Source organism: Bos taurus, chromosome 28 (genome assembly GCF_002263795.3).
Source record: "Bos taurus isolate L1 Dominette 01449 registration number 42190680 breed Hereford chromosome 28, ARS-UCD2.0, whole genome shotgun sequence".
In the NCBI taxonomy this organism is placed as follows: Eukaryota; Metazoa; Chordata; class Mammalia; order Artiodactyla; family Bovidae; genus Bos; species Bos taurus.
Window position 1 is genome coordinate 45,678,248 of NC_037355.1, and position 26,642 is coordinate 45,704,889.

At 39.6% G+C, this 26,642-nt stretch overlaps 1 protein-coding gene and 1 long non-coding RNA gene across 5 annotated transcripts in view; one reads left to right on the forward strand and one right to left on the reverse strand.

Moving 5' to 3' along the window:
* TFAM (transcription factor A, mitochondrial) overlaps positions 1–11,489 on the reverse strand; it is a 16,288-nt gene extending 4,799 nt beyond the window's left edge. Inside the window, exons 1-6 of one of the 2 annotated variants that reach the window (XR_003033052.2) lie at positions 11,070–11,309; positions 10,378–10,496; positions 8,819–8,889; positions 8,261–8,410; positions 4,031–4,126; positions 279–335 (exon numbers count right to left, since the gene is read on the reverse strand). Coding sequence is in view for 1 of the 2 variants with exons in the window: in NM_001034016.2 (NP_001029188.2) it covers positions 279–335; positions 4,031–4,126; positions 8,261–8,410; positions 8,819–8,889; positions 10,378–10,496; positions 11,070–11,170 (594 nt within the window). In the remaining variant the exon portion in view is untranslated. 2 annotated transcript variants of the gene reach the window in all.
* On the forward strand, positions 11,397–26,596 carry LOC101902841 (uncharacterized). 3 transcript variants are annotated; one of them, XR_240543.5, is made up of 4 exons: positions 11,397–11,618; positions 12,354–12,442; positions 13,289–13,463; positions 15,401–26,596. It is a non-coding gene; the product is annotated as an uncharacterized lncRNA (long non-coding RNA). The 3 variants fall into 3 exon arrangements; XR_009493286.1 differs by lacking the exon at positions 11,397–11,618 and adding an exon at positions 11,627–11,760; XR_009493285.1 differs by lacking the exon at positions 11,397–11,618 and having other exon boundaries at positions 11,627–12,442.
* The last annotated feature ends 46 nt before the right edge of the window (positions 26,597–26,642 follow it).

A 26,642-nucleotide genomic window follows, 5' to 3' on the forward strand; every position in this document is an offset into this window, starting at 1 on the left:
ACAATTTCAGGGTTTGGAGTGTGGAAAAGCAACAGGGGCAGGGTGTGATCATTACTGGATATGATGACACTAAGTTACGAGGGACACTGTTTTAAATACCAGTTTGATATGGAATCAAAAACTACCAAAAGAAAAAAGCCAAACTGGTTCCAAGAATATGACAATGATTTTAAAACACTGTGTAATATAAAGTTGTTTTCACATGAATCAAGCCTTGCCCTGATATATTCTCACAGATACTCTAACTAGGCACTTGGGACTAAAACCATACTACTTACTTGCTTTTGAGAATTAGAGAGATTTTTCCAGTTTTCATTTATAGCTTTCAGCTTTACCTGTAAAACAATATACACTTAAGTACCAGATACAGGGACTTCAGTGATTGAAGAAAGATGCTGTTTTATTATTCATTCCAACCACACACACTCAGATATCAAGAATCACAGGCAAAGACTCCTCAAAACTCTGAGCTGTAACTAACATGTAACAATACATTCAGGTGTGCAGTGCAGCGCTTGTGAAGTCTGTGCCCTTCGACCACCTTTGCCCATTCCACCCTCCCACCCCACCCAGCAACTCGCGCAGTCACCAACGTGTTGCTCGTGTCTATGTGTTCTGAGTTACTGTTTCAGCACAAGGGTTCCCCTTCTACTGCAGCTTCAGTAGTACTTGTTTTTTATAAGAGCCATTCTAAGAAATATGAGGGAGTACTTCATTGTAGTTTTGCTTTACATTTCCCTGACAATGATGTTGAGCACCTTTTCATATACTTGTTAGCCATCTCTAAGTCTTCTTTGGGAAAATATCTATTCGGATCCTTTGCCCATTTTTTAATCAGATTTTTTTCTTCGGGGGTGGGGGAATGAGTCATATGAGTTCTCTAAATTATTTGCAAATTATTTTCTCCCATTTGGTAGGATTACTTTTCATTTTGTTGATGGTTCCTTTGTTTGTGCAGATATTTATCTTTTTGAATTCAAAGATATTAATATTCAAATATAAGCTACTCTGTCACAGACTAGCCTCAAATACTGTTTTGTCTCCTCTGTGGCTTAAGTGCTCTCTGACCTCTCATGTCTGTGCACTGTGTTTCAGTTGTCACCACAGGAGCAACACAGCGCCGATTCTCCTCCTACACAGCTGAGCTTAACTATGTGACCCGGAAAAAGTTCTATGACCTCCCTTAGGCTTGGGAGCTTTAATCTATAAAATTAAAGGGATGCAGGAATCCCACATTTGGAGGAGAGGCAGAGAGACAGTGAGTACACCTCACACAGCCTGTGGTGCTGCTACCGGAGAGCAAAGACTGAAGAGGAAAATGGGCGGGTGGAGAATGAGGAGCAGAGAAGAAGGAGAGAGAGAGGCGGAGAATGTGAGGGAGAGGGGGATGAAAAGTGCCTATTAAAGGCAGGAGGATATCATCAGTGATTTTAAGAAGTAGAGTTAGAACTATTAACTTCACTATTCTGACCAGAACTTTCACTGAATTTTGTTTTCCTATCAACAAAAAGTGAGGTACCCAGATGGTATCTGAGCCTATTTTGAGTATTTTAAGCTTCCCTTTATAAATACATCTAGTATATTCAGGGATGGTTACTCATTAAATAACTGCTCTCTTAGCTTTGGAAAGAATTGCTTTCATGCTTTTAGTTCTTTCATAACGTATCTTTTTGCTTATATTTAATCCACAAGTTTCATATTCAGTGTGTTAAACAATAATTTATGAAGCTGCATGCATAAACAATCTTTCACCTAAAAAACTAATTCATGGAAAACAAATTAAAGGGATGGGAAGGTATTTACTTCTGGTGCTATCTAAAATCACATTAAATGAGCACTCACACCATGTGAGGACACAGAGAGAGAAGGTGCCAGCTATGAAGCAGAAGAGGGCCCTCACCAGGATGTGGCCTTGATCGTGGACTTTTAACCTTCAGAACTGTAAGCAATTCATTTCTGTGATTTATTTTTTTTAATTAAACAACTAAAATTTCTAAAGGCATAAAATCCACAGCGACAAAGACAATAGGAAAGGACACTACCAACACAGCATTTGGGGAGCAGAAAAGCAGAGCTAATTCCACGCTCTAAGTGCAGAAAGCGTTAGTCGCTTAGTTGCGTCCAACTCTGCAACCCGATGGACCATAGCCTTCCAGGCTCCTCTGTCCCTGGCACTCTCCAGGCAAGAATACTGGGGTAGGTAGCCATTGCTTTCCCCAGGGGATTCTTTCTGACCCAGGGATCAAACCCGGCTCTCCTCTCCAGGCAGATTCTTTACTGGCTGAGCCACTGAGCTTCCCAGATGGCGTTAGTGGTAAAGAATCCACCTGCCAATGCAGGAGATTTAAGAGACACTGGTTTGATCCCTGGGTCAGGAAGATCCCCTGGAGGAGGGCATGGCAACCCACTCCAGTATTCTTGTCTCTAGAATCCCATGGACAGAGGAGCCTGGAAGGCTACAGTCCACAGGGTCACAAAGAGTCGGATATGACTAAAGCAAATTAGCATGCACACATCATAGTATTAAGTACTCAATACTGATCTAACCCAAATTATGTAACTATATTGGGAGGCAGACTGACAGAAGAGTGAACAGTGCGATGAGACAGAGTTAACGCTCACCTTACACAGTGAGAGGGAATGCCTAAAATATAGGTAACGCTTAGAATTTTAGAAAAATCAGGACGTGACAATGGAGGAACATTACTTAGAGACATGGGGGTAAATACTACAAGAATCAACTAAAACAGAATGCATTTGCTTCTGGAGTGAGGAACATGACGGCACAGGGAAACTTGTGTCTTTCATAACAAGCCTCATTTGATTCTTTAAAACTATGAGAATGCACTTTTTTACATGAATAAAAATGATAGAATTAAATTAATTTTAATTTCAGAGATAAAGGCCAGCCAGGAAGCTTCTGAGGTGATTCCAAGATGCAGTCAGAGTTGAGAACTACTGATTCAGAAGGATTCTCTAACACAAAACCTTCTTATACTAATAAAATGAAATCCAAAGTTAGTTAGTGACTGAGCAAATTCCAACTAAAAAAATAAACAGGCTTGCTGTTTTAGTAATGTAGGGCCATGGAAACTAAATTTAAAATCCAGGGCTTCCCTGGTGGCTCAGTGCTAAGAATCCACCTGCCAATGCAGGAGACATGGGTTCAATCCCTGGTCCGAGAAGATCCCCTTTTTGTTTTTCAGAAGTAACCTACGATGTCCTACAACACTAAATAAAATGGTACTACTTTTCAAAAGGAAAATAAAATCCCAAGGGAAGTAGTCAGTGAAATCATATATAGCCAGAAAAATACGTTACATATACACATCATTTAATCATATGTCCAACAGGATCTGTGAAATGAACTACAGATCTAAATAACCCAAAGAATCAGAGTGGCAAAAACCTCCATCTCACACTGACAAGAATTAGGAATCCGAGCAGACAACTTTTCTTACCATGGCATATTAAAAGAGGAATAGTACAACTAACAATTTGGAGCCTCTAAAAAGGAAATAAAGGAAAGACTAAGCCACAGCAAGAATGACAAGCTGTTTTCTTCTTTCTGCAGACATAGATACCATTCATATGTGTAATATAATACATTCCCATGGGATAACCAAAAATGTTTAAAGGGCGTAACATGAAGCCACACTCAAATCCCAGTATGAAACATTATACCTCTCTCTCTCATTCTTTCCCAGTGATTGTAAAACCATTCAGAAGTGCTGGATAAGAAAAGTCTCCAGAACTTGAACACTCCTATAAAGGTGAAAATTTTGTTTTTTAATTTAAAAAGTTGACTATGTATATACATGGCTGAATATGTATATATAACACATTCAAATTTTAAACATTTTATGTGGTAAGAAAAAGGATTTTTAGGTCTTATTTATATATACTATTTCTTTATAGTAATTTACCACTTTTTTTCACCACTTGACAGGTTGCACCCCTAAAGTTTCCTGTCTATATTATTTTAAAAATTAGAGTAAACATTTTTAAAACATACAGAGTTTTGTTTTACCTGTGATGTGCCATCCCTAGCTTCCTGAAAACGTTCAGCTATAAAAATGTTATAAGCTGAGCGAGGTCTTTTCGGTTTTCCAAGCATTGTTAACTCCTGAGTAAAAAAAATGAAAGGTGAGATAAAGTTTTAAACTCTATGATACTTAAATTTACCTAGAGAAACTTCATTCACTACCATGAATTACAGAATATTCTTTAAAATGAACATTATGAGTATGCGATTGTTCCCTCTTGGGATCAGAATTTTTGATTAGTACTGTTTTGAAAATCCTAATAGATTTTATAAGTTACTTTTCATACAGAAACATTTCCTTTACATATTATGTTTATGGTCTCCATGAACTGAATAAATGAGCAGGATGTACAAAATCTTTTTAAACATTAAAAAAAAACCCGTTTTATCCTTGTAAGGCACCACTTCTCCTTGGACAAAGCACTACGTACTCCCACTTGACAACTCAAGAACATTGGCGCATTTGCTGCATTGTCTAATGAAGGCCACTGCCTCATCCTAACCTACTGAGTTTCTGAACTTAGATAGAAATTTATAAAACGATGGGGGTTTTAATGGCAATTTGGTTTACAGTCAATAACGAACCCAACTTTCATTCATAAGCAGGGCTCCTCTGATTTACATACGGAGGTCACTCTCTCAGCCCTGAGCCCCTCGGGAGAGGAGGCATCTCCCCTTCTGTTTCTAGAGCCACTGCTAGCTATTTCTTCCAGGTGCTTCACTTGCAACTGCCTGGCCCCCACCTCTCACCTAAACTGCAAGTAGCTGGAACTGGGAATCTAATGGGAAGAAAAATTCCAACAGGGAGAGCAAATGGAAGTCTTACGGAAAAGTCACTCAGACTTCTAAGTTTCTGGTTCTACATGTAAGGAGTTTGGAAGTCAGCACTCCATCCAATAAGTATAAAGCTGATCAGACTGCAAAATCAACTCTCTTGGATCCACTGAAGAGGGGACACAGGGTGAAGTGCTGCTCTCAAGATTGGAGACAGACACAGACAGGTGAACACAGGGAGTCGAGACTTACTGGAACAGATAGAGGAATGGAAACCAGTGGTGTGGAGGAAACTGAACCACAGCTGACTAACTGCTGGAAGCTCCATGTGGACAGCTCTGAGAGCTACCACCACTCATAGGAAAGCCTCATAATACTGTGAGGTTTTTCTCCAGGAACTTGACCAGATTCCCACAGTAAATATCAAGGGAAAAAAAAACCCCTCTTGCTTTCAGCAGGAAGAAAAGGAATCATTTCGAAATGCCAGAGTACTTTATTATTCTTAACAAGGCCTGCCCTCAAGGGAAACTAGTTAATCAGAACCTAATCTGCTGGGACTTCCCTGGTGGTTTACCGGTTAAGACTGTGCTCCCAATGCAGGGGGTTGGGATTCAATCTATGGTTGGGACAGTAGATCCCACGTGTTGCAACTAATGATCTGGTGCAGTCAAATAAAAAATAAACACACAAATAAACATTAAGAACCTAACCTGCTGGTATACTATCAAGAGCCTAAAAGACCTCAATGAAAGGAAATACTAGACTGCAGCTCACTTTAGCCATCCTGTACCACCTAAGCGCAAAGCTACAGGCTCATTAAAGGGTTTTTTGTGTTTTAACTGCTAACTCATATCTGACTCTTTTGCAACCCCAGGGACTGTAGCCCACCAGGCTCCTCTGTCTACGGGATTTCCCAGGCAAGAATACTAGAGTGGGCAGCCGTTTCCTTGTCCAGGGGATCTTCCCGACTGGTCTTCTGCATTGGCAGGTGTATTCTTTACCAATGAGTCTCCAAGGAAGCCCTTATTAAAGGACCAAGACCTAATCATAAGATTGTGGAATGCTTCCCCTGCCCCATGCCTTACCACATTACGAAGGCCCATATACAGCAGTTCCTTTTACCCAGCACATCATATGTCTAACTATCAAGAAAAAAAATCCCAAAGCATACTAAAAGACAAAAAGCCTAACATAAAGAAACAAAACAAGCATCAGAACTGGCAGGGATACAAAATTATCAGACCAGGATTTTAAAACAACTGTGATTAATATGGTAAGGATTCTAGACAGCCTGCAAGAACAGGCATTGTAAGCAGAGGGAAATCATAAGAAAGAACCCAAAAGAAGTGCTGGAGATAAAGGGAATTCCCTGGCAGTCCAGTGGTTAGGACTCCAACCTTCCACTGCAGGGGGCACACATTCAATCCCTGGTCAAGGGACTAAGATCCCAAAAGCCACACAGCATGGCTAAAAAAAAAAAAAAATCCTCGAAAATCCGAAAGTAAAGAGAACAAAGACTGAAGAGGGAAAAAAAAAGAACATCCAACCCCTACTGGACAACTACAATATGTATAGCACACATGCAAGAGAAACGCTGGGCTGGATGAAGCACAAGCTGGAATCAAGACTGCTGGGAGAAATATCAATAACCTCAGATATGCCAATGAGACCACCCTTATGGCAGAAGGTAAAGAACTAAAGAGCCTCTTGAGGAAAGTGAAAGAGGAGAGTGAAAAAGTTGACTTAAAACTCAACATTCAGAAAACAGATCATGGCATATGGTCCCATCACTTCATGGGAAATAGATGGGGAAACAGTGGAAACAGTGTCAGACTTTATTTTTTTGGGCTCCAAAATCACTGCAGATGGTGATTGCAGCCATGAAATTAAAAGATGCTTGCTCCTTGGAAGGAAAGTTATGACCAACCTAGACAGCATATTAAAAAGCCAGAGACATTACTTTGCTAACAAAGGTCTCTCTAGTCAAGGCTATGGTTTTTCCAGTAGTCATGTATGGATGTTGAGTTGGATCATAAACAAAGCTGAGCGCTCAAGAATTGATGTCTTGAATTGTGGTGTTGGAGAAGACTCTTGAGAGCCCCTTGGACTCCAAGAAGATTCAACCAGTCCATCCTAAAAGAAATCAGTCCTGAATATTCACTGGAAGGACTGATGCTGAAGCTGAAACTCCAATACTTTGGCCATCTGGTACGAAGAACTGACTCACTGGAAAAGACCCTGATTGAAGGTAGGAGGAGAAGGGGATGACAGAGGATGAGATGGTTGGATGGCATCACCAACTCAATGGACATGAGTTTGAGTAATCTCCAGAAGTTGCTAATGGACAGGGAGGCCTGCCATGCTGCAGTCCATGGGGTACCAAAGAGTCAGACACAACTGAGCAACTGAACTGAACTGGAATACAACAGAGAAAGGAACAGAAATACCTGAATAAGAAACTCCTTATATCTGCTCAATCTTCATTTCTGGTCCTCCCCACTCAAAGTACTAGTTGGGTGCATTAAAGAGCAAGGGAGAGCTCAAGAGAGAATAAACCCTAGTTTTCCACCCTCCAAATACCATCCCTATTTTTTCTGGCTTCCTTTTACTGATTGGATTAGCAGTCTCCGATTACTATCATTGACTTGAAATTGGGTGAGTCCTCAACCCAAGAGCTAGGAGGGCTTAAGACACAGCGATCAGGAAGAGAGATTCCATCACTTCATACTAAAGGCTGGAATCTACTTTTTCAGAGAAGTAAGCTTTTGCTCTGATGATCATTTTTTATGGTATATATACTGGATCAGCAAGTTCACCACCTCACACCTAATAGTATGGAAAGATGTAGTCTGTCAAACAATAGAATTTATATGGACTAATACCTTAAACTGGAAGCCACTAATTTTGAACCATGTGGGATTTTTAATGAGGAAAAATTGAATTTCATCCTAAAGGCACTTTAATTTTATTATCTACAATAGGTATTTTTAAAACATTGATAAGTTAATGAATTCAGTCCATTCAGCAATATTCAGAATCAAATTCACCATCACCTATAGAACAATTCAAATCAGTAAGGTACTCTAGAAATGACAGAGAATCAAGACTTTTGCTATTCCTGATCTTCCTGTTTCCTAACTCTGTTCCTACAGCTTTCACACCAGTCCTAATTATGTATCTCGAACTCAGACACATCCAAAAGGAGCAAAAACGGTTTACAACATACTCAAAGGCACGTGGTCCTAGTGGCAGAAGGAAACTATCCTATTTTTTCCTAACTGAAGTCATTCTCTACCACGTCACCAAAACAAGGGAAAAAACCTGTATTTATAGATACATAAATTTCAGTTTTTTGCCAAAGGAAAAAAAGCAAACCTGTATTTATAGATATATAAATTTCAGTTTTTTGCCAAATTTCAGTTTTATGCCAACCATACTCACTCTCTTTTTTATTAACGCTTTCTTTTTTAAACGTTTCTGCATGATTTCTTTTTCCAAAGATACCATTTGACTTGGAGTTAGTTGTTCTTGAATTCTGTTTATCTCTTCCTTGTATACCTGCCAGTCTGCCCTGTAAGCATCTTCATATATCTATAAAAAAATCCAAATAAGAAGTTGATAAACTATTGCTGGCTAATTAAACATAGCACACCTGACGGGGAAGGACAACTGCGTAACTTCAGCAAACTGACTGAACCACCAAGTGGAAAATGCACTCTGAAATCCCACTTATAAATCACGTGTTCTTCAAATGTGTTATCCAAGGTGAAGGTCTAGCAACTGGCCTCCAACTTCAAATTGCTTCAAAAACCAACGCTTCATCACCACTGCCATTTATCCATATTCTCATCATTTATGTGGATGAGAAAGTATGACATTCCTTTGAGATAACAAACGTTAAAAAAAAAAACTCTGGGTCATCTTTTTCCTTAAAGGACATGACAGTTGTCCTTACCTGCAAAGTAACTGGTCAGCAATGTTAAAAATTTATATGCTTACCTTTTTCTCTGAATCAGGAAGTTCCCTCCATAGCTTGGCAATTTTTTTAATTAGTTCTGAATTTTTTGCATCTATGAAATGAAATAAAAATTGGTATCACCATTTTACATCTCTGGATCAATTTCTAAAGACTTTCAGGAAAGAATAATCCATTAGCTCTAAAATTAAGTATTTTTACAGACATTTTACCACACACAACTTAAAATTATTTAGTTTTTCTTTAACCAACTAATTTAAGTACAATAAATAATTTAATATTTTATCTAACATTATTAAAGTCTATTATCTAATGATTAAATTAAGGAATAGTACCACTTACCACCAAAATGGTCCTCAGGAATTGATTACTAAGTTAAAGCAATTGGGGAATCAGTGTCTACAAGTTTTCTACTTCATATTTCAATCAAAAACATTTTTTTCAAGTCTTTCAGGAATGACCAAGTTCATAAAACCTGACTAAACAACAAAATATAGTCTTGATTCATATAACACCACCTGTATCTAAATTACAGAAATATTGTTTGCAAACAAGCTAAATTATTCTAAAACCAAATAATTTTTCTCCATTTCCTTCCCATCTTAACTGGAATGACAAGGTATAAATGATTTAACAAACTACTTGTTAGTTTCAACTCCTACATTTCAAAAGATGTGAGTACTGAAGCATGTCTCTTAAACCAGTTCTTTACGTGACTATTACAGCTCACATGATTTTCATAAGTGCCCTGTGATATAATGCATATGAAAAAGCTTTAGGAATTATAAGAAAAGCTCAGCAATTACTAATTTGGTCACTATCTTTACACTACAGCCCCAATAAGGACCCAGTCTTTCTAGGGAGTCAACAAACCTAACTGGAAATCTTTCAGAAATTCAACTGGCTTTCAGTCAAAAAGCTCTTAAAATTAACAATAACCTGTATTCAGCTTTCAAGTTTATGCAACACATCCACATAAATTATTTCACTGCAACTTTATTAATAATTTGCAGTGGGAGAAGCAGGAGCTAAGCAAGAGGTAAAATGATTCGTCAATGGTCCTCTGGGCCAATGGCCACAAGGCCCCAAATTCAGCTTTTTTATCCTCTTTCCTAAGTACTTTGCATTCTACATGCTATTTTTAAAATAGCTTTCACCAGTTCTCAATTACATTTAAAGCATTTTTATTTGGTAAAATTACCTTACTGCTGTGCTTACACTGATTCCTTATGCATGCCTGCTAGGTCGCTTCAGTCGTGTCTGATTCTGCAAATCCATGGACTGTGGCCTGCCAGGCTCCTCTGTCCATAATTTTCCAGGCCAGAATAAAGGAGCGGGTCACCATTCCCTTTTCTAGGGGAACTTCCCTACCCAGGGATTGAACCCGCGACTCCTATGTCTCCTGCATTGGCAGGTGGCTTTCATACAAGCCCATGTTATATCTATTTTACAGGCCATCACACAGAATGGTTATGTTTCTGCATTCAACAGATGCCTTGATACTGAAAATCAAGTCTGCAATTTAACTGCTTAGTGGCATCTTTAGTACATCAGAGAAGAGTATATAACCCAAACTCCTTACCTGGGTTCTGAGCTTTAAATATGGGCAGCTGTTCTTTAGAAAATCGAACGTATGAAGTCATGGGCTTCTTTGGATAACCACTCAAGCTGGATGAAAACCATTTTGGAACATACGCAAAACTACATATAAATAAAAAGAAAATAACCAGTGTTAAACATTTAAGTACCTGTATTCATAATTACGTGCACACAGATGCCAAGCAAGATATCAAGATGCTACATATCTGACACCTAACACCTTCGGCAAGAACACTAATGATATTTAAAATCCTGTCCTATCCAGGGGAAAGAGCTTGCAAAACTGAAGTCTCAAAAGCCCTAACCCCCTAGCAAGGGCAGAGAGTGAAGGAAAGCATGTATCTCCAGCTCCTGGGCCTCGCCTCAATGGCTAGATGAAGGCAGGAGACTCTTGCGGCGACTTCGCAGGGGACAACGAACCCGGTGCTCCAAGGTACGAGAATGAGGAGGGACGGGAGGAGGGGAAAGGTGACCGGAAGGAAGGCAAGGGGTACTGAAGCAGTAAGGCCTCGTCTCAAAGCTATCATCCCCTTGGCAAGGTCGAGGTCGGAATCACAGGGCTAAGTCAGTCCTGACCATTTCAGGGGGGTCAGAAAGCGGAGAACAGCGTCTACATTCTAACCCCAAGGCGTCCTGAACCCTTCCGCCTCCGAAGGTGCAGGCAAGCAGGCTTACCTAAAGGGAGAGCGCAGTCGACTGCCACAGCCCGCGCAGAGATCCGCTCCTGACTTTCCCAGCGCATTCAGCACGCCCCATACGCCCCGGAGAAGCGCCATTGCATCCGCAGACAAAGCACTGACCAGGCCCCAATTCCCTACAGCGCCCTGGCACAAGAGAAACCGCAACAAAGCCGACTTAAACCCGCCAGAGAGCCTACCGGATTTACTATCATGCCCGCCACTCGCGGGGCACTATGGGAAATCGGCTAACTTCCGATTAGCTAGGAGGCGGGGCAAGGTAGAAGGCGCAGGCGCTGTACTGGCTTCCTTGGTGGGCGGGACTACGAAGAAAAAGGCGCTCGGAGGCGGAGAAGGGAAACTGCAACCCGGCTAGCCTGCGGAGGGACCTGGCCTCGAGGGGGCGAAGCTGAGCCGCCTCTGTCCCAACCCCACCCCCCCACCCCCCGGCAGCCTGCTCAGCCGCCCGGCCAGGAGGCTGATGGAGGCACGGCGGTGTCCTCACACGGATGGGGCCCTGGCTGGTTTGTGACGACTGGAAGGGCTAGTACGTAACAGACAGTTTACGGCTAGAACGGCGGTAGCCGTGCCGCCCACGCTGCTCTGAGGTCAGGTTGCTGGGCGATATGCGCCCAGCAGAGTCCCTGAGTTCAAGTCGGAGCGCGTAGTCCAAAATTACCGTAGAGGAGGTGGGATGGATCACGGTTTCTAACCTTAAAATGCAGATTCCCGGGCCTTGCCGCAGAGCCTGATTCCGTGTTTGTGTGGGTCCCATGTCTCCGCTATCTTAACAAGTTCCTCAAGGTTTAACAAGCTCTGATGCCAGTGGTTATGGGACCACATTTAAAGCAACACAGATCCAGACCATAGCCCCATCCACTGAGACTATCGCTGACCTAATCGGCAAGCTTGACATCCAACCCTGCTTACTTTGTGGGGAGGAGACTGACTAGTTATCTGTCCGGAGACTAGAGTTCTAGCTCCATCATTTGCATTAACGTCTTGATCTGGAAATGTCACTTCCCCGCTGTAAGATTTAATTTCCCCCACTGCAGACGAGGATGTTGGACGAGATCATTTCCCAACCAAAGCTCTGAGAACCTGTGACAATTATGCCTTGAGATATTGATCGATGTGCAGTACCGCCATTTTCCATGTGGACAATGGCATGAAAAAAGATTAGGATAACCTTATCTAAAGCTATCTAAGGACACTTCTAGCTCTCAGGTTCCATTTATTTCAAAGAGCCACTTCCTGAAACAGCTTTTTCTCTGTTGGATAGGTTTGTAAGAAAATTCTTACTAGTGTCATATTGAGCTGAGAGTCTTTCACTGGCCCGTTGAGTGCGACCACCAAGCCCACTTCTAAGTGGTAAGCAACTATCACCACTTCCTTTTCAAAAATTCTCAGTATTGAAAGGGACCTTTTAGATCATCTGTCCAAATCTCTCACTCTGTCATGGAAGAAACAGGGTTGGATTTTGTTTGTTTGATTATTTTCTGAGTACACATTATGTACAAGGCCACAAACTTAGATAAAAAACACAGCCTTCTTTTCACCGCCCATGAAGTCTAGTGGCAGAGGCAAAGAAATGAACAGTTACACTACAATGTCAAGCTAAAAGTATGGGATAGAATTCCTTATAATTACATTTTAGCTGATTTCTGCAACAACTTTTCTTTACATTTTTCTAGAGTGTTTTTATTCTTTCAGACGTTTGATAGATATAAAAAATTTTTTTGAATATTTAAAGTCTTTGTTGTTTTAAAGTGTCATTTTGATAAGCCTTGCTATAAAGTTCTTATAAATCTGATCTATAAATCTGTTTTCATCAGATGTGAATATTCTTTAAGACTCATATACATTGCTGTGATAATTTTATTCCAAATTCAGTATTTACACAGAAAATATAATTCTACCTACTTACCCAAACTGTCTTTGTACAAAAGAGCATGTGGCTTTATGTATATTTACTTTATAAAACTTGAAGACTTACCACAGCGTTTTTAAGGGTTCTGTCCCTTTATTTTGCTTTAAAAGTTCATCTACTCCCAGTGTTTCAGTTCCAACTGACTTCCACTGTCAGTTACAGCCTAATGGTTCCCATATTTCATATTGAATCCATACCTCTCCCTTTACTCTCACATCTATATAGCCACTGTCTTCTGGACATCTTTACCATCATGTTTCACAAATACCTCCGTTTTTCCTGAACAGAATTCACTATCTTTTGCCTATCTTGAACTCTTCTTGGTAAGAGGCACCAGTATCCTGTTGGAATCATGCAACCCAATAACATGATAAACCATTGTGTGATCTCCCTCACTGACCCTCCTCACCCATCAACCAGCTGATGATAAGCACTGCTGATTCTACTTCATTAACCCCTCTAGTAAGTATTTTTTCTTCTTCTGTCTCATTGCTGTAGCTTTTGTTCAGGCCAGTAGTGTGTTGGTAAATCTGCTCTCCAAAAAGAGAGCCCTGATCTGTAGTGTTTTCTGAGATCTGTGGTGTAGATACCCCACCAGGGCTGGTTTCAAACCATCCGCTGAATGTCACTGAACCTGAGGCTGGGAAGAAGTATACATGATTGCCTCTTCAAACCAGTGCCGGTCAGCTCCAGTACAGCTCTGCTTCTTTTCCCAGACTTTTACAGGAGCTTTTCTACTTTCAGTCTTAGTTCCCTCCAAACCATATTTCACAATGTCATTAGGTCAGTCTTTCTAAAAGGCAAATTCCATTCATTCATTTGTTCATGAAGTGTGTATGGAGCACCAACACTATGCCAGGCAGGCAGTGATCACATTTCTGTACTTAAAACCTTCTGTGGCTCCTTATTACCTACAGAATCAAATTTAAATGGTCATACGTGGCAAATTAGGTCATTTATGCACTGGCCTTTCTCTTCCTTCTAAAGCTTCATTCCTCACTTCACCTTTGCTTGTAATAATTTATTATTTAAATATCCATTTCTTATCTGATTTAATAAATACATCAAAGCACTTCAATTTGGTTCTGACTTTATCACTGCCTTTTGTGTGACGTGCCAAAGTTATGAAAATTACTGGATAACAATACAGGCTTAGGGCTTCCCTGGTGGCTCAGTGATACAGAATCCACCTGCCAATGCAGGAGTCGTGGGTTTAATCCCTGATCTAGGAAGATCCCACATTCCACGGAGCTGCTGAGCCTATGTGCCACAACTATTGAGCCAGGGAGCCACAACTATTGAGCCCACCTTCCACAACTATTGAAACCCTCACCCTAGAGCAACAAGACAGCCTCTAGCCACAGCTAGAGAGAAGCCCATGCAGCAAAAAAGACACAGCACAGCCAAAAATAAATAAATAATTTAAAAAAATAGAGGCTTAGAAGTTAGACAGATCTAGATTCAAACCCTGTGCTTGTTACTAGCTGTGTGACTTTGCCAAATGAAAATCTCTCTGACCCAGGGTTTCCCCCTCTGTGAAATGGGAACAACGATGATAGATTCTTAGGATTGTCATGAAGATTAAATTAGACAATACATAAAAAGTTCTTAGCACAGCCCCTGGCACATAGTGAAAGTTCAGTAAGTATTGCCTATCATTATCCCCACATTATTCACAACAGTTATTAGTTTTTAATTAAGTATGGGTATAATATAGTATGGATTGTACCTAAAAAAGTCATATTTTTATGACAGTCCTGTCTTTTATTTTGTCATTTTTTCTCCCGATTAAATAACATATATATCAGTATTGCTCCCCTCTTCCTATTGAACTTTTAACATTTCTTAATTATTAGTGATGTTTGAACATAAACACTATGGTAGGTGATGAAAAATTAAAACACACCCTTAGGTTGGAATTTTTTTAATGTTTTCAGAACATCTTTATATAATTGTATTTGATTGTATGATTCATAGATTGAAGTAGAAGAGAAGTATTATTATAATCATGGTTCCCAACTTACAGATGAGAGAAATTAAGTTCAGGTTACAGTAGTCGGTTGTGGAAGTGAACACCTGGTCTTCCAATTTATTGCCTGTGCTTTTCCCTTTATATCAGACTATTCCTCAGACTCAGTCAACACATCACATCATTCCAGCCCCAGATGTCTTCTTTGGATCTTCTAGACTGTATGATTTGTGCTGGTTACTTGTGACATATCATACAGCATTCTGGTTGTTGATCTTTTATGTGCACATATGCACATTTTTTTCCCTCAATCGATAGTAAGCCATACTTTAAAAAATTATTTATTTGTTTTGGCTGCAGATCTTAGTTGCAGCATGTAGGATCTTTTTAGTTGCAGAATATAGGTTTTTTTTTTTTTTTTTTCTTTCAGTTCTGGCATGCAGGATCTAGTTCCCTAAAGAGAGATGGAATCTGGGACCACTGCATTGCGAGCACGCAGTCCTAACCACTGGACCACCAAGGAAGCCCCAATGGTAAACTGTACTTGAGGACAAGATTAAGTCTTATGCTTCTTTCTGTTCCCTATAGTATTAGCATAGTACTGATACACTGAACATGATTGATGGACAGATGGAGGGAGGGAGACAAAGAAGGAGATAAAAAATGTAAAAAGATTAGTTCTGCACGAATTATTTATATACAAATTTGACCCCATAGAAGAAATCAACTACCTGTTAAAAGTATCATTTGCCAATAGAAGGGACAGTTATGTGTGAAAGGGACAGTTACATGAGAACCATGCAAAATTTGGGAACATATATATGATGTTCATCATGCAGTGATCGTGGTTTATTGATACTTGCACAGTGGTAAAGCTGAAGGTAGCACCGGCAAACAGCAGCAGCAGTCAGAGACCAAGATAATTCCCTGGTGAATAACAGAGTTAGATATATAGATATCACCTGGAGAAAAAAAAGTTCCTAAGAGAAAGCAGTGTTGCTTTTCTTTTTTTTTTGCTTTTCTAATTATAGTGGATAAATAATACAGCTACAACAGGAGCAATCGTCAAATAGGTTTAGCACGAGGAATAGATGTAATTCTGGACTCCTAAACACACACAAATTATAGAAGGATAACAATTAATTGAGCACTACAAGAAAGAAATTATAATCTGAATATCTCCTAGCTTATCTTTCCTGTAAATCAAGATTTTAATGAATTATATATGAAGAAAGCTACATGTGTAATTTTTTCCTTCAAACCATTTTTATTTACTTAGGGTCTTTATCACTTTACAGGGTTTTGCCTTTTAAAACAGTATACAAAAGGATGAAAGGGAGAGAAAAATAAGAAAGAAGGATCTATTGCATGTTACTAGTTCCCAGATATCCAAATTAGTTTATGAATTACTTCTCAGTTAGAACAAGGTATGCAGCCTTAATTATTAAAAGCATATAAGAGTTATTTTTAGCCATTGCTGTAGCAGTATTATGCAAAATAAATATTTTCTATTTTAAAGCTGATTCTGTGACTCAGCAGGAGGAAGGACAAGTAAAAAGGACAGGTGTAATTGTGTGCAAATTTATACATTTATACAGCCTGTTGCTCCATGTCCAGTTCTAACTGTTGCTTCTTGACCTGTATTCAGGTTTCTTAGGAGGCACGTAAGGTGCTCTGGTATTCCTATCTCTTTAAGAATTTCACAGTTTGTTGTGATCCATGCAGTCAAAGGCTTTAGCATAGTCAATGAAGCAGAAGTAGATGTTTTTGTAGAATTATCTTGCTTTATCTATGATCCAACAGATGTAGCAGTTTAACCTGTGATTCCTATGCCTTTTCTAAAGTCCAGCATGTACATCTGGAAGTTCTCAGTTCACCTACTATTGAAGCATGGCATGGAGAATTTTGAATATTATCTTGCTAGCGTGTGAAATGAGTGCAATTGTGTGTTAGTTTGAACATTCTTTGGCACTGCCCTTCTTTGGGTTTGGAATGAAAACTGACATTTTCCAGTCCTGTGGCCACTATTGAGTTTTTCAAATTTGCTTACACATTGAGTGAAGCACTTTCACAGCATCATCTTTAAGAATTTTAAATAGCTCAGCTGAAATTCCATCACCTCTTATCCTCATCCATCAGAGGGCAGACGGAATGAAAACCACACTCACAGAACACTAATGAAATTGATCACATGGATCACAACCTTGTCTAACTCAATGAAACTATGAGCCATGCCTTGTAGGGCTACCCAAGACGGATGGGTCATGGGGTGGAGAGTTCTGGTCCACTGGAGAAGGGAATGGCAAACCACTTCAGCATTCTCGCCTTAAGAATCTTATGAACAGTATGAAAAGGTAAAAAGATGTGACACTGAAAGATGAACTCCCCAGGTCAGGAGGTGCTCAATATGCTACTGGAGAAGAGTAGATAAATAGCTCCAGAAGGAATGAAGAGGCTGAGCCAAAGCAGAAACAATCCCTGGTTGTGGATATGTCTGGTGGTGGAAGTAAAGTCTGATGTGATAAAGAACCATATTGCATAGGAACCTGGATTGTTAGGTCCATGAAAAAAAGGTAAACTGGAAGTTGTCTAACAGGAGATGGCAAGAGTGAATTTGTAAATGAACTCTATTCTGTTTGCTTGATCTAATCAGTAGAGACATGTCTTCAGTCATCAACACTGTGTAATACTTTTATTGTGCTTAGGTTTAATATACACTAATAGGATGCTATATTTGTTACAATTTGTCACCAAGGAAAGTAATTCAATGTGAAGAGACTTTTAAGAAAAAAATACAAATAAGATAAGAACTTTGGGTGATCTATGTTTAACAATCTATAGAGAGCTGATAAAGGACAGTTCATGGTTGCTTAAAGAGAGTAAGTTGCGTGTTTTTGGTAAATAAGATAACGAGAAATGGAATTACATTTTATTCTTACATTTTATTAAGGAAAAAGGAAGTAGGTCTGACTTACAGATGACTGTTTCTGACTGGGATAATTGATGGATATATAAAGTAAAAGGAAGGTTTGTGGAAAGTGGAAACTGAGAAAAGAGTTCTGTACATGGTACAAGTTTTCTTAAGATTTAAACGGCCTTTGAAATCTTTCACTGTTACTTAGGCTAAGTGAATAACTATTGTTTCACAGTGAATGCTGTGTGGTAGTAATCACTAATGCAGATGTTTTAACAATTAGATGAAATTCATAAAGGTCTGATATTTCCTGGCAAATGTTACCAGTCATAATTCTAATTGCTAATTTAAAGTGTTATATGTCACAGCAGTAACCAAGCTATTGCATTGTAATCAGATTTCAAATGTGTCTTCTTAAGCCTATCATTACAGATGACTATGGTTTAATCTCTGATGCCTTTGCAAAATTATTACTTCTACAAGATTTATTTTTTAAATATGTTTTACAAGATTAAATTGAAATTAACTAGGTAAACAAATTTTGTAGTTAACAATAAGCTGACACCAAACGGGAATCTGGTTTTCTCTCTTTGTTAAGAGAACAAGGTTTTCTTGTAGTGTGGCTTTTTATAACAGACTGTGAATTTCTTTGCCTTTAAGTGATTTATATTTGTTTTTAAAATCTTTTATTACTTTGATATAGTAAATAAATATTATTTCACAATGATCTATAGAGATTATGGCACACATAGATGAAGCTTATTCTACTTCTACAAAAATTAACCCAGTATTTGCAAATCAATCAATGTGATACACCAATTAACAAACTGAAAGATAAAAACCGTATGATTATCTCAATAGATGTAGAGAAAGAATTTGACAAAATTCAACATCCATTTATGATAAAAACCCTCCAGAAAGTAGGCATAGAAGGAACATATCTCAACATAATAAAAGCCATATATCATAAACCCACAGCAAACATTATCCTCAATGGTGAAAAATTGAATGCATTTCCCCTAAAGTCAGGATCAAGACAAAGGTGCCCACTCTCACCACTACTATTCAACATAGTTTTGGAAGTTTTAGCCACAGCAGTCAGAGAAGAAAAAGAAATAAAAGGAATCCAGATTGGAAAAGAAGAAGTAAAACTCTCACTGTTTGCAGAAAACCCTAAAGACATCACCAGAAAATTACTAGAGCTAATCAATGAATATAGTAAAGTTTCAGGATATAAAATTAACACACAGAAATCCCTTGCATTTCTATACACTAACAATGAGAAAACAGAAAGAGAAATTAAGGAAACAATTCCATTCACCATGGCAATGAAAAGAATAAAATACTTAGGAATAAATCTACCTAAAGAAACAAAAGACCTATATATAGAAAACTATGAAACACTGATGAAAGAAATCAAAGAGGACACTAATAGATGGAGAAATATACCATGTTCATTGATTGGAAGAATCAATATAGTGAAAATGAGTATACTACCCAAAGCAATCTATAGATTCAATGCAATCCCTATCAAGCTACCAACGGTATTTTTCAGAGAATTAGAACAAATAATTTGACAATTTGTATGGAAATACAAAAAAACTTTGAATAGCCAAAGCAATCTTGAGAAGGAAGAACGGAACTGGAGGAATCAACCTGCCTGATTCAGACTATACTACAAAGCTACAGTCATTAAGACAGTATGGTACTGGCACAAGACAGAAATATAGATCAATGGGACAAAATAGAAAGCCCAGAGATAAATCCACACACCTATGGACACCTTACCTTTGACAAAGGAGGCAAGAACATACAATGGAGAAAAGACAATCTCTTCAACAAGTGGTGCTGAAAAAACTGGTCAACCACTTGTAAAAGAATGAAACTAGAACACTTTGTAACACCATACACAAAAATAAACTGAAAATGGATTAAAAATATAAATGTAGGACCAGAAACTATAAAAGTCCTAGAGGAAAACGTAGGCAAAACACTCTCTGACATAAGTTACAGCAGGATCCTCTATGACCCACCTCCCAGAGGAATGGAAATAAAAGCAAAAGTAAACAAATCAGACCTAATTAAACTTAAAAGCTTTTGCACAACGAAGGAAACTATAAGCAAGGTGAAAAGACAGCCTTCAGAATGAGAGAAATAATAGCAAATGAAGAAACTGACAAAAAATTAATCTCAAAAATATACAAGTACTTCCTGCAGCTCAATTCCAGAAAAATAAATGACCCAATCAAAAAATGGGCCAAAGAACTAAACAGACATTTCTCCAAAGAAGACATACAGATGGCTAACACACACACGAAAAGATGCTCAGCATCACTCATTATCAGAGAAATGCAAGTCAAAAACACAATGAGGTACCATCTCATGCTGGTCAGAATGGCTGCTATCAAAAAGTCTACAAACAATAAGTGCTGGAGAGGGTGTGGAGAAAAGGGAACCCTCTTACACTGTTGGTGGGAATGCAAACTAGTACAGCCACTATGGAGAACATTGTGGAGAGTCCTTGAAAAACTGGATATAGAACTGCCATACAACCCAGCAATCCCACTGCTGGGCATACACACTGAGGAAACCAGAATTGAAAGTGACACGTGTACCCCAATGTTCATCGCAGCACTGTTTACAATAGCCAGGACATGGAAGCAACCTAGATGTCCATCAGCAGATGAATGGACAAGAAAGCTGTGGTACATATACACAAAGGAATATTACTCAGCCATTAAAAAGAATGCATTGGAATCAGTTCTAATGAGGTGAATGAAACTGGAGCCTATTATACAGAGTGAAGTATGTCAGAAAGAAAAACACCAATACAGTATACTAAAGCATATATATGGAATTTAGAAAGATGGTAATGATGACCCTATATAAGAGACAGAAAAAGAAACACAGATGTAAAGAACAGTCTTTTGGACTCTTTGGGAGAAGACAAGGGTGGAATGATTTAAGAGAATAGCATTGAAACATGTATATTATCATATGTGAAACAGATTGCCCATCAGGGTTTGATTTATGAGACAGGGTACTCAGGGCTGGTGCACTGGGATGACCCTGAGGGATGGGATGGGGAAGGAGATGGGAGGGGGGTTCAAGATGGGGGACACATGTACACCCATGGCTGATTCATGTCAATGTATGGTAAAAACCACTACAATATTGTAATTAGCCTCCAGTTAAAATAAATAAATTAATTAAAAAAATTAACCCCTCACTGTCACTCTTTTGCTATCCTGATGTCCTTAAAGCATGGCAGCAGTCTACTCCAAAATCAGGGAATTTAAAATGGGTAAACAATAGCTGTAAATCAGTTAGGGTTATGAAAAATTCACTTGGTTTTTTCTGGCCCCCTGACAAACCCCTTTTATTTGATGGGATAAAGCCTTCCTTGGCTGCAGGATTAATGCTCTCACAATGGAAAAAAATTTTTTTATGTTTCACTAAATATTACATTCCGGTTTTGTTAATTAAGACCTGTGTTTGCCAAGACTCACTTTCCAGTTAGTTCCTTGCTGTTACATTATATTGCTAAAAAGTTTAACCAATCTATTAAGGGACACTCTTAAGTTTATTTCTAAAGTTTATATCAGCAATCTATTTTTGGATGAACATCGGATGCCTTGTAACCTGCCACGAAAGGATTATACATTCTGGAAAAGAAAGAATTCAAAGGACTATTGAGAGAGTTTATTCTTAGGTACGTTGATAAGGAGTCCAGGACCCTAGAAGAAGAGAAAGGGGTCTGGGGCTCTCCAGGAGGAGAAAAGGCCAATTTTTTTTCCCCTCTATTCCTTTGTCTTAGTCACATAAAAGGTTTTTTCTTATGTTTTGAGTTGTTATGACAACCATCCTTAAAACAAACTTTCTTTAAGCCCAGAGCTAATGATTATACAATAAATCAATACATCTTGCTCAAGGGTAAGTTTTTCCTTCAGTTCAGTTCAGTCATTGAATCGTGTCTGACTCTTTGTGACCCCATGAATCGCAGCACTCCAGGCCTCCCTGTCCACCACCAACTCCCAGAGTTTACCCAAACTCATGTCCATCGAGTCGGTGATACCATCCAGCTATCTCATCCTCTGTCGTCCCCTTCTCCTCCTGCCCCCAATCCCTCCCAGCATCAGGATCTTTTCAAATGAGTCAACTCATCGCATCAGGTGGCCAAAGTATTGGACTTTCTTCAGCTTCAGCATCAATCCTTCCAATGAACACCCAGGACTGATCTCCTTTAGGATGGGCTGGTTGGGTCTCCTTGCAGTCCAAGGGACTCTCAAGAGTCTTTTCCAACACCACAGTTCAAAAGCAACAATTCTTCAGTGCTCAGCTTTCTTCACAGTCCAACTCTCACATCTATACATGACCACTGGAAAAACCATAGCCGTGACTAGACAGACCTTTGTTGACAAAGTAATGTCTCTGCTTTTTAATATGCTCTCTAGGTTGATCATAACTTTCCTTCCAAGGAATAAGTGTCTTTTAATTTCATGGTTGCAATCACCATCTGCAGTGATTTTGGAGCCCCCAAAATAAAGTCTGACACTGTTTCCACTGTTTCCCATCTATTTGCCATGAAGTGATGGGACCAGATGCCATGTTCTTTGTTTTCTGAATGTTGAGCTTTAAGCCAACTTTTTCACTCTCCTCTTTCACTTTCATCAAGAGGCTTTTTAGTTCCTCTTCACTTTCTGCCATAAGGGTGCTGTCATCTGCATATCTGAAGTTATTGATATTTCTCTTGGCAATCTTGATTCCAGCATGTGCTTCTTCCAGCCCAGCGTTTCTCATGATGTACTCTGCATAGAAGTTAAATAAGCAGGGTGATGATATACAGCCTTGACGTACTCCTTTTCCTATTTGGAACCAGTCTGTTGTTCCATGTCCAGTTCTAACTGTTGCTTCCTGACCTGCATACAGGTTTCTCAAGAGGCAGGTCAGGTGGTCTGGTATTCCCATCTCTTTCAGAATTTTCCACAGTTTATTGTGATCCACACAGTCAAAGGCTTTGGCATGATCAATAAAGCAGAAATAGATGTTTTTCTGGAACTCTCTTGTTGGCAATTTGATCTCTGGTTCCTCTGGCTTTTCTAAAACCAGCTTGAACATCTCGAAGTTCATGGTTCATGTATTGCTGAAGCCTGGCTTGGAGAATTTTGAGCATTACTTTACTGGTGTGTGAGATGAGTGCAATTGTGCAGTAATTTGAGCATGCTTTGGCATTGCCTTTCTTTGGCTTATTAATGGTTTGGTTTGGTTATATTAATGGTTATATAACAACAAAGTATCTTGCTTGAGGACGTGTTTCTCCTTAAGAACTTTCTGACTAATTCTGTTATCTTAAGATGTATGTTCTAGGAGTGGGTCTGGTAAGACCTTTCTATTGCTAGTAACCAATTGCAAAAGTATATAAGGCCTTGATAAGACTTTCTCTGGGCCCTTCTGATGTCTATGTCAGAAGCTTTCTCCACCCCTTTTTCACAGTAATAAAACTTTTGCCACACAAAGCTCTGAGTGCCTGAAGCCTCATCTCTGGTCCCAAAGCCAAATTGTCTTCTTCAGAGATTGGGACTCTGACACCGTTCAGTATAAGCTATCATTATCACCAGCCTGGACAGAAGGACTCTAATCAGGTACTTTTAACTAGCTCACACACAGTGAAACTGAAGGGAAGTAACTCTTGGATTAATTTCCCCTCAAAAAAGGTCCCTGCAGTGGACTAACCTATAGAGAGGACTGCTGATCTCAAAACCACCTTCAAACAACACTTAGAGGAAAAATTACACTCACATGAGGATAAAAAGGTGACATCAGAAGTAGACGACTTGCCAAAGGTCCTGACCTGATTTTGTATGACTTTTTATAACATTTCTTTTTCACTTCTTTGACCTTTGCATATTTATCAAATAATTTTCTATCATAGACATGATCCTATGCTAGTTTTAAAAATCAGTCTAATGGGTCTGTGGCTAATTAAATAGTCTAGCACTTCTGGGTTACCTTGGTTGATTTCTTCACTCCAAGGCTCTAATTGGCTGACTCTTAGGAAATGTATCTTAATAAGATTATAAGATATAAGAATAAAATTATAGTCATTCATTACTAGAATACTAGTCATGTTAGTATTACTAGATGAGATCCCCTCAGTCAACCAATTAATAATTCCTTCTCTGATCTTGGCCATAAATATAAGTTTTTCTCTATTACTCAAGTTCAAGCAGAGAAACAAACAAAATTTCAACCAAGGAATAAAACCTCCCACAATTATGGGATGGATTTATGGTAATTTAAATGTAAAGGCTCCTCTATGCTGAGAACAATTAAATCATACTAAGGATAAGCAATCTAGTAACACTCGTAAACTAGGCTGGTGCCTCATGGGCAATGCCAACGCATAGTTTCCCTAAGAAATAAGGATCAGTACAAAATGGACAGGGGCTTCCCAGGGGGCACTAGTGGTAAGAATGCACCTGCCAGTGCAGGACACTTAAGAGATGCAGGTTTGATTCCTTGGTTGGGAAGATTCCCTGGAGGATGGCGTGGCAACCCACACCAGTGTTCTCGCTTGGAGAATCCCAGGGACAGGGGAGCCTGGTGGGCTGGAGTCCATAGAATCGCAAAAAGTCAGACACAAGTGAGGCTACTTTGCCACACACAGAAGAGACTAAGTCAGATAACTTAGGTATATGCTGGGCTGTTCCTGTAACTTAGGTATTCACTGGGCTGTTCCTAGGTTCTTACTTAGGACTTTACTATCACTGCCATACTGTTTTCACATTGCCTATTTCGAGAAGTGTTGCCCCTTACATTACCGAGTGCGTGACCGAGCCACTGACAAAATGACGCCATGTAGTTCCATGTGAGATCGATGGTTGTAATTATGTGGCTCTAGACAAGAGAAGAAGCAACAAGAGGGAATATTTTCCTGGACCAGGAGGCCAGTAAGACAGTATGGCCCAGGGACTGCTGCTCCTCATGGGCCTGGTCCAGGCCTGGTCAGGACCGCACTGAGCGGCCAAATCGGTGGAACCTTCACCAAACCTGGGAGTAAGCACTCCCAGCACAGTGGGACAAAATGGCCATGACATGCTGCCAAACCATGGTCAAACTATGACCTTAAAGGTTCCCTCCATAGCAGCCTCTATAGCAATATAGAGCCTCTATATTGACCTTCAGTATCCCCTGAGCGGAATTCAGGGTGGATGTCACAAATTAGGCACTCACTCTGTGCTCTGGAAAAATAGACACAATAGGCCTTCAGATAGTTAGATATTTTCATGAAAGGATTTCCTTGAGCCCAAATTCTTGCATCTTCTCATCCTTAGAAAAACACTAAAATTGTTAATGGTGACAACTGCTTTGGCTTATATGTTAATACCACATTAAAAAGTTAGAACTTCTTGGACAAACCTGGAAATGACTACCTGGCTACAAGTCTCCCTAAAGCCCAGGTCCAAATTGGGTTTCAGGCTCATTCTCCTAAAAAGAAATGAGATTTATGTTGTCTGTTAACATTCAGATTATCACTCCTTCAACTGCTTCTAACTGGGTCTGTTGTACCTCCATCAATAGCACTGGTTTAATTAAAAGGAAAAAAAAAAAACATTAAAAATGTATATGACCATGCCAAATGGCTCCATTCTTTGGAACAGGGTAACCCAAATGTTGACTCTATCTGGACCAGGGTCAAAGTTGCTACCGAATGTAACCTTGGTTTTACTCCTGCTTGAACCTGGTTATAATAATTTTTTTTTATTGATCTTTGGTACGCATCTTTTTAATCAACTTGTCTAGTTTGTTCTTTTTAAGGACACGACGATTTCCCAGACAAGGTAATGGTGACGCAGAGATTCCAACCACTCTTGGGAAGAAACCCTGCTGGAACAACAACAGAAGTTACCCTGGAGCCCACTTAATAAGACAGCATGAGAGCTCTGTGACCCCCACTAGGTACAGTCTACGAGTTCCTTGCCAGCTTGAAGAAGTTATGGAAATCAGACCTTTGCTCTTCATCTTCCCAATAAAGATTTATTAGGGCTCATATCTCTCATGGGGGGGAGGTGGTTAACGTGGGAGATAGATGGGCTATAGGTTAGACATTTACAATTAGCCTCTTGTTTGCATTTCCTGAGTAACAGTTAGGTGGGCTCCAGATGAGGCATTTACAATCAGCTTCCTGTTTGCCTCCAAATGGCTATAACAACAGAAGCAGGGTAAATATCCAGTCTCTATCTCTTGTAAACATCTCAAGGAAACAATCATGGCAAGGACAAAGAGAGGCAGAGGCAAAACCCTGAGTAAAGAATTAAGGGATCTCCTCCCCCTCTTTTGGGACAAGGAAGACACTAAACATGCTGGGAAGGCCCCTTGTGGGTCAGAAGCCAAGGGATAATGCCAGACCGTGACGAGTCTTGCTCTTCCCAGAAGCCTTCACTTAGAGATCCTTCTTGGTTGAGGGGTGCATGTGCAACCCAGGGGAGAGTACCAGGGTAGGTGAGGTGTGGGAAAAGAAAAGAAGAGCTGACCCACATAAATGACTTAATCGACTCCTTACTGTGCTCCCTCTCACTAAGGAGGGCGCCCGCACCCTTTCTCTCCAGGTGCGCATCTCCGCCCTGCTTCAGTCTCAAGCACAAACATTTCTGTGTGCTCTCCCACGTGTGCTGTGTCTCTAATAATAAACTTTGTACCTATGTTTACAGACTCTGCCTCCGGGATATGTGCATTTTTCACTGGGGCAAAGATCCGG